The sequence below is a fragment of the Cyprinodon variegatus genome, unplaced genomic scaffold, assembly GCF_000732505.1.
Source record: "Cyprinodon variegatus isolate N-32 unplaced genomic scaffold, C_variegatus-1.0 Scaffold422, whole genome shotgun sequence".
Lineage (NCBI taxonomy): Eukaryota > Metazoa > Chordata > Actinopteri > Cyprinodontiformes > Cyprinodontidae > Cyprinodon > Cyprinodon variegatus.
In genome coordinates this window covers 684,821-694,023 of record NW_015150875.1, presented here as the reverse complement: position 1 = coordinate 694,023, position 9,203 = coordinate 684,821, and the positions used below count along the sequence as shown (strand labels likewise).

General features: G+C 39.7%; 1 protein-coding gene across 1 annotated transcript in view; it reads left to right on the top strand.

The window, feature by feature from the left end:
• Window positions 1-9,000, top strand: part of LOC107093376 (up-regulator of cell proliferation-like) — a 9,946-nt gene extending 946 nt beyond the window's left edge. The window contains exon 3 of the mRNA XM_015388399.1: window positions 4,319-9,000. Coding sequence (XP_015243885.1) covers window positions 4,319-9,000 — 4,682 coding nt within the window. The remainder of the gene's footprint in view (window positions 1-4,318) is intronic.
• The last annotated feature ends 203 nt before the right edge of the window (window positions 9,001-9,203 follow it).

The following is a 9,203-nucleotide window of genomic DNA, read 5'->3' as shown; positions in this document are numbered from 1 at the left end:
AACAAATATGCTCTTATACTCATTAATATCTCAACTGGTAATTTTGGTAGGAATTTATCAGGGTGGGGCAGTGTGCTTGTCTGTATTTGTGTATGGCAGGAGGGACATATGCGGTAGGGGGCCAGTGCCCCAGTAAAGCTTTGTGCCTAGCAACGCCCCTGCATTAAGATAATCAAAATGTTACAGTTACAGCAGCGAGAGAAAGCGATATTTGCTCTGCACCCTCCGTCTGTTGCCCGTCGCAATTATACAATTACATACATTATATTATATACATACAACACAAATGAGGGTACAGAGTGGTGTACAAAATGACAGATTTAAATTTTGACCTTCAGTGAAATATTCAGATTTTGTTTCAAAGCTTTAAGTTCTGATACTAAAATCTATTTAATACAAATTGCTCAATGAAAAGCATGAAAATAAATAATATTTTTTTTAATTTTCAAATAATTTATTGCATTTTTCCTAGTCTAATCTCCTTTTTATATAAAATTGAAATCTAGGGTGACTGGATGTCCTGTTTTTTCTGGACATGTCCTGCTTTTTCATACCAAAAAAAAACATCCGGGGGGAATTTCAAAATCGTCCGGGATTGTGGTCGACTACAGTGCAGCAGAACCAAGCCGTCAGCTCCAGGGCTGGTCCGGGAACTCCGGCGGACAGTTGGGTGGGAGCCAGCTGGGGATAGAGCGGTAGCCCGTGGTCCCATGCATCCCCGGTAGGGGAAGCATAACGTCACCAGGTTGGCTCCGGATCCAGACCAGCCCTGGAGCTGATGACTCGCTTCAAATGCCCGGTCCGGTCTGGACAGAGGCCCAGCAGCCAGCCAACCTTCTTTTCAAAAAATCAAAGCTGGTCACCCTATTGAAATCAAAACTGTTTATGGTCTTACCTTTATTTGTAGACGAAGGCCATACCCCTATTGTACGAACAAAAATCTCAGTGACTTTGTTGTAAAAGTCATTCCTTTTTATTTTCCTTCAGTTTTAAAAGTCTCTCGGTCTATATAGAGATGATCCCCAGGGAGGAAAGTCGTCCTGTATCAGTCCTATTCTGATTGTATGTTTTCAGTCTTTTCAATGCAGTGAATGACCTTTCCGTAGAGATTGTTGTGGCTGGCACTTTGAGCACCAGTTGGACTAACTTTTATATCTCAGGGACAGTCTGTACAGTAGCAGATCATTCTGGGCCAAAAAACTGGAAGCTGTTCAGGAGATTTGTTTTAATTCCTCACGGTTTGTGAGCTGTACAGTTTGAATTCTTCAGCTCCGACATTGGTCTTCTGTTTTTAATCACTTGCTCCTTGGACTGAAGGTCCAGTTTTTTTTTTTTTTTTTTTAACTTTTCTTGTCATCCATGTAAAACAAAAAAAATTGTGGTTCGCAGAAGTGCACTTGACTCCTACTTGTCTCTGAGATTGAGAGAATTAATCAATCAACCTCTGTGCTGGTTCATGCATGCCCATCTTCAGTGCCGCTGAGTACTGCCCTGCCTCCTCCTGTGCCTTTTCACTGCAGTTTTAGTTCCATCACCAAAACTAAATATGTCACTAACAAACATTAAACATAACTGGTTAAAGACATTAACAAAACTGAGGAAAATAAAGGTATATCAACATTATATTGGCGACATGCAGTGATGCCAATTGAATATGTCAAACCATTTTGCGATGGATTGCGTAATTAGAGGTGAGGCTTGGCTAGTTGTTGCCACACCTTGCGTTTCACCCTTGTTTTTGAACTGGCAATATGCGATTTCAGAGATTTTGATTATGAAAAGGTTCATAATAATTCATTCATAAAGATCAGTGAACAAATATTAATACTCATTTTATGTAATTTTTTCCTGTCATGATGACAGGTGAGGCACTGCTCCATCTGCTCCCCTTGACCGCACATCCCTGTTAGTCCACATTGTTGTGTTATCAAATTCAATCTGAAGAAAGTTAGCAAAGGCAAACACAGTGGTTGATGCTGTGGATGATTTAAATGCAAGTAGGGATTTACTTTAGTTCAACGGATTCATAGAAAAGAAACAGATAAGTTAAATATGATATTTACCTCAGACTTTAGGGGGATCAGTGTAATTTTGACACCTTTGTAATTCATTTTAAATGAGGAAACAGAGGATCACTCTTTTCTTTGACAGTAGGCACAGCCTGCTGGTGAGTCTGACTAGTCATTGCTTTGGAAGAGGGATATACTTGATGTGGCCCTCTCTGCTTGATTGATTGATTGACTTTATTGATGTCACAGTGGAGAACAGCTGAAGTCTCTTATTTAAAAGAATAATTATACAGGGTTAATGCACAGGGTATCAAATGGGTATCTATATCTCTTCATTGCACCGGGTGTTCAATATAATATATAAAAACAGCTTATTGCACAGGGTTTTAAATATTGATTGCACATTAGCTATTGTACAAGTTATTGCAGTTATAGTGCCGCGTTGTAAAGTCTGATTGCAGCAGGGATGAATGACCTGCAGAAAAGCTTTTTACAAACAGGGTGCATAAGTTGAGTTGAAAGCCCTTTTCTTTTGGTTCTGGAGGACTTTCAGCTAAGGTTAGGTTGTTTTGAAAGCTCTGTAGCCATCGTGTATGCACAGTGCTCTCCACACAGAAGGTCATGTAGTCAGTGATGCATTCTGTCAAGCTGTTGATGTCATCACCATGAGAGCCTTAGTTTCTCAGTGGTCTCATCTGACTAAACTTTCACTGACCTCTTTTGCACTGGTATGTAATGGGGAAGCAGGTAAACAAGGTTGTGATCCAAACATCCTAGTGAGGGGAGGGGGCAGAGGTGTAGGCATCCTTAACATTTGCAAAAAGAATGTCGAACGTTTTATTGTCTCTTGTTGTACATTTGACATACTGGGTGGACGTGGGGAGGGTGGAACAGAGAGAGGCGCAGTTGAAGTCTCTGGTGATGAGCTGGAGAGCATGGTGTCCGTGGAGTGGGGGATTTAAAAAAAGAGTACTATAACATTCCCAAACTCTCATGCTCACTATAAGTAGCTCAAAATCCAGGGAGCATACCTGTTCCTTAACATCAACATGAGCCGCGTTACACAATCTCTCACTAACAGACATCACCAGCACCCCCCCTTTTTTTTCCCTCTCCGCTGTCCAGGGAAACCACTGAGTCCAGGAAAAAAACCATCTAACCACGTCTCAGAAGCACATGATACTTCCTATACCTCCTTTGAAATTGGCTTAATGCTGCAAGCTCCTCACTCTTGTTGCGGAAAGATTATACGTTTCCCATGACAACCAATGGCACATACCTTTTCCCCCACTTCATCCTGCCACCCCTGTAGGGGTCTCCACTTATATCATCAAAAATTGCAGAAAGTTGGAGAAAGACTATAGCCCCTAAAGTTGGCTTCCTCTGTACGCATACGTTCCAAAAATCAGATACAGTATTCACTGATAGAAAAACCTTCCAAAAACCACTATAAAGGAGAGAAAGTATAAAAGGAGAGCACAGAGATGACGTAACAGGGTGCTGGATGTGCAGCACCACCTTGGCTGTAGAGAGTAGATTCAGAACGACTGGTTTTCTGACAGAAAAACACACAGACTGTAGAAAGGTCTGAAAAGTCAATAAATATAGCAAAAAAAAAAAACATGCTAAGTTTGCAACAGTGATCAGGATATGGAATTTTCAATTAACAACTTAGAGTATATAGCAAAGTTTTTTATTCTTTTCAAAATGATATTGCATACTTTAGAGAACCAGAAGAACTATGTCCTCAGAAAAAATTAAATTTACAGGCCCCTAAATCAGATCCCCTCTGGCCCCTGGCTGTGCTGAGTATTATTGTCCATACCATATGAACTATATGAACAGGATCTTTGGCAGAAGTTTGTATTTTTGGGAACAATACCAATTTCAGTCTTGGTTCCGAAATGGTTTGTTAATTAACAATTTGAAAAAAAAGTTTAGAATTTTGTTTTCACTTAACAATAAAATACTACTTTGTGTTGGTCTATAACACAAAACATATGAAACATATGGAAATATTGTAGTTGTAATATAACAAGCTCAAAAAAGGAGTATGAATATTTTGCATGGGACTTAATTCCGTAAAAGTTTAAAAAACAATCCACTGGACTTGGTTTCTGGAGGGGAAGACGTTTCGATTCCCCTCCAGGAAGCTTTCTCAATTCAAATGGGACTTAATGCATTTCTTGAAATATTTTTGTACTTTCCCCAAAAATGACAACTATTCACATACAATTATAAAAAAAAAACACCAGAAGGATCTCTATGTTTCATAAATCAAGTAAGTTAACAGTCTTTGTTTTTAACAGAGACAAACCTGGAGACATATTTGGAGGATCTGGGATTGGAACAGTTGCACTGCAAGCACCTGTCCCTAAGTGAGATACTTGAGATCAATAAGAAGACCATCAATGATGAGCCCCCCAAGAGTAAATCTGATGTTTCATGGTATTTCCTTAAGAAGCTGATGATGGCAAATATAACAGCTAGAAAGTTAAAATGCACACCAGCTTCTGAGTCAAACTGTGAAGAGACATTAAGTGCTGAAGAGTTTGATTTTGATCTGCTCGTATGTCCAAACAAGGATGAGTCACTAAATCCTCTTGATATAATCACTGCTCTCTTTCTGTGCTCTGATGGGTTTGTTCAGCAAGAACTGGCCCTAAAAATGTCCATGTGTCAGCTTTCTGTTCCTCTGCTTCTTCCTTGTTGTGATACAAAGCAGTGCACCTTCATGCTGTGGGCCATGAGAGACATTGTTAAGAAGTACAGACCTCCAGATCTTTCAGAATCAAAGGGCTTCATAGAAGAAAGAATAGTGACCTCTGAACTTCCTATGGTCTCTTTTGTGAGACTGGGTGAGTGCTCCATGTCCAAATCAGAAATCCTTAACAAACTTCTAAGCAACTCTGAGCAGTACCATGACACCTTCGTACACCACAACATGGAGTGTGGAGACAGTCCAAGAAGAATATCCAATGGACTGACTGAAATTACCTGGTACCTTCCATGTGGAAACAAAAGCATGGACATTTTCAGTGAGCCAGTAGCTATAGCTAACCTTCGCGGTGACATAGCTACATTTGAAACACAATTCTCCTTTTTGTGCCAGACATCTGCTGCTGTTTTTGTGTTCTTTGATGAGCTGGAGCAGCTAGGATCACAGTTAGAATTGCTGGCTAACACAAACCACAAAGCAAAAATATGCTTGTTGGGAAACCAACAGAGCAAGAACTTTAGAGTCGATAATCTAAAAAAATTGGCAACCAGTTTGGCCTTAACTAATAACAACATTCTAGTAAAGACCAAAGAGATAAATGATGCAGACTTTGTCAAACTATTGAGAAAAAGGGTCAGTAATGTACTTCATTTGGACCACAAGATGTCTTTAGAGAAGATGTCTGATGTTGCCCAGGAACTTGGAATCATTGTTGATGAACACTCTTCAGTGTGCCAGGCTGGAAAGATGAATGCAAATGCCATCACTGCAGCGATTCATGACACACTGAAATTCAAAGAAGATCAGCTTCCTTTACAGGGTCAAATATGGAAGGAGTTGACTTGCTTGGAAAAGGAAGAATTTCGTCTTCGAAATGTTGGTTCAGAAAACATAGAAAATTATAAATGCAGACTTCAGGATAAGATAAATGAATTACGGAAAAAGCAGAATGATAACGATATGTCTGAAGCAATGACATGCTTTATCAATGCCATATCTACTGAAGAGCCAGAAAGGTGCTACTTCCTGAAATGGATGAGAATGAACCTTGATAATCAGTCTCGCATAAAACTCTCTAGCCTAAGGGAGAGGTACAAAGAGAAGAGCAGGGACTCTGAGAACAAACAAGAGATCAAAGAAATAGATAAACAACTTTCCAATAGCTCGTTGGGAGTTGAGCACTTCTTCCGTGAGATGGGTCAGATCTACGAAGCTTCTCTTTCTCTTCCAGAAAATAACTCATCACGTCAACAACTGCAACATCTGCCTAAACTCTGTGCTCAGTTGTTGCTGGATGGATTTCCTCTTGAGCTTGTAGATGGAGATGCTTCAAGCATACCTCTCAGATGGGTGACTGATGTTCTCTATCAGCTCAATCACTTGGTGTCTCCTAAGAACAAGATAGTGGTCGTCACAGTTCTTGGAGTTCAGAGCACAGGGAAATCCACCCTCCTGAACACCATGTTTGGAGTGCAGTTTGCAGTCAGCAGTGGTCGATGCACTAGAGGTGCCTTCATGCTGTTCATCAAAGTCAATGAAGACTTCAGAAATGTTCTAAACTGTGACTTTGTGTTGATCATCGACACTGAAGGCTTAAAGTCTCCTGAACTCGCTCAACTGGACAACAGCCATGAACATGACAATGAGCTGGCAACACTTGTTGTTGGGCTGAGTGATATCACTATTATCAATATTGCAATGGAGAATTCAACAGAAATGAAAGATATCCTGCAGATAGTGGTGCATGCTTTCCTCAGGATGAAGGAGGTCGGCAAAAAGCCCAGATGTCAGTTTGTTCACCAGAATGTTTCTGATGTTTCAGCTCATGAGAAGAACCTACGAGACAGAAAGCTGCTCCTAGAACAGCTGAATGAGATGACCCAGGCAGCAGCTAAAATGGAAAAGAGAGAGAAGAACAAGAAATTCACTGATGTGATGGAGTACAATCCAGACACTGGGAACTGGTACATTCCTGGACTCTGGAATGGAAACCCACCAATGGCACCAGTTAATGCAGGGTACAGTGAGGCTGTCTATGAGCTCAAGAAAAACATCATCCAGCTACTGGGAAAGTGTGAATCAACTTCTAATAACATCTTGGAGTTCAGAGAGTGGATAACCAGCCTGTGGAATGCAGTAAAACATGAAAACTTCATCTTCAGCTTCAGAAACAGTCTGGTAGCTGATGCATACATGAGGCTCTCCACAGAGTACAACAAATGGGAGTGGGAGTTCAAAAAAGGAATGTACAACTGGGCTACTAATGCAGAAAATAAAATTTCTAATTTTGGTACAGTTGCTGCAACATCTGACATATCTGACATGGAGAACTTTATCACTGTGTTAGAAAGTGAAGCAGTCACAGTGCTGATGAAGTTGGAATCAATGATTCTTGAGAACCTGAAGAAATACTTTGAGCAGCCAGAAGGTCATGTTTACCTGGTTGAAAGATACAGAGAGGATTTCTCAAACAGCATAAAGAGTCTTAGAGGAAAAACTGAAAGATCAGTTTTTAAGCAGCTCAGAGTAGCAGCGGACATCAAACAGGGAAAGCAAGAACTGGATAAAATTAAAACCAACTATACAGAAAAAATTGAAAAAGCAGTTTGTGCTTTAATTGATGAGTGCCGTAAGAATAAAGTTGAAATGACAGACAGAGAGCTAGAGGAAAGTTTTGATAGGATGTGGACTAAAACATTGGACACCTTGTCTTTTGCTGCACCACAGACTTTAGATATCTATGCGACTGTTTACTGTCAGTTGCAAACAAATCTTTCACCTAAAGGCGGCCATGCATGTGAACTGTTAAGTAAAAAAAGACTTCAAGACTGTGGATTGGAGCCTTTTACATACACACCTAAAGGAATACGGAAAAACATGAAAGTTGCTTTGAAAGGATGGTGGTCTGAGAAGGATATAGTAAAGGAGAGACAAAACAATGCAAACAGCATCATAGCTGATTGCAGTGAGTTTGTGTTAAGAAAAATGGAAAGGAAAACAAATTATCATGATACTTATATCCAGGAGATCCTTTACCTCATTGATGAGAAGCTGAACAATGATGATGTTAACAGGGACACTGAGTTTGAGGTTTCTCTGAAGCTGCACATCTGTGGATCTGCTGCTAGAGAGTTTGAAAAAATGCACAAAGATTTTATACAAGCAAATGATCCTAAGAGATGTCTGCAGAAAAACAAGGAAAAGTTCTGCATAGATTTTAAAGATGTGTTCAATGAGAGAGATCAGTGCCAGAAGAAAGCTGAAGAATTCACCAACCAATGTCTGAAACCTGCTGTGGAGGACTTTGTCTATCGTTCTCTTGGTTCAGATATTGTTGATAAAATGCTGACAAAAGAAGAGTTCAGCACACGGATGTCCTTCCAGTGTTCAATATTACTGGATTTAATAAAAAAAAAAAACTTTGAAAGCTTTCAGAGATACATTTGCTTATATGAAGATTATGTAAAAGTTTGGATAGGTGATAGAATTAAGGAGAGTTTCTCCTCTGAGTTCTCAGTATGTGAGTTAGAGGACAGACGTCTTCAGTCCTGCAATGAAGACATAAATGTTGCCATTGAAAAAGCAAAAACAGAAAAGACTGACAGTCTGAAGACATTTGTTGAAAATATCTGCAAAGAACTTGGTGATAAACTGGTAATTCCCCAGGATGCTCTCAATGCCTTTATGGTTCTGAACAAAGCTGACCAGGAACAGTTTGCTCACTGGCTCAATGAGTGTGTGAAGGAAATAAAAGAAGCTCTTAAGGAGCAGTTTAAAAACACAGACTTTGAAACAAAACTCAGACAGGTCCATTTAAACACACAGGATGAGCTTTTCAACAGAGTGGTTGGTTGTGGCAAACAGTGTCCATTCTGTAAAATACCCTGTGATGCAGGAGGAGCAGCTCACAGTGAACACTTTGCTTCCCTGCATCGACCAAAGGGTTTGGGTAGGAACAGGTTTGAACATTCAAGAAAGCTTACAACTGACATCTGTTCTTCTGCTGTCATCAGTGACAACAGTTTTCGCTGTAGCGCTACAAACAATGAATGGCATCCTTACAAAGACTATAGCAAGATTTATCCAGACTGGAAAATTACTCCAGATTCAAGTTTTGAGGCATCAGATTATTGGAAATATGTGATGAACAAGTACAACAAGGAATTTGCTGAAGCATATGAAGCGAAGCCTGCTAAGATTCCTGATGGTTGGAAGAAAATCACAGTAGAGCAGGCAAAGGAAAGTCTCAAGAAATCATTCAGCATCAAGTGAAATCATGACTGTCTAGTTAAAAGATTGTATCTGGTTTTAGCATTTAGAGTAGTTGTATATTTTTTCTTTGAAAGTTTTTTTTTTCTTCTCAAAACTCTAACAGCTTACAAATGAAATGTATAATCTCAACTAAACGTATTAAAGAAATAAAGTGTAACACGTCATGCAAATAAAATGAAAACATGGTATTTCTGTATAGATCA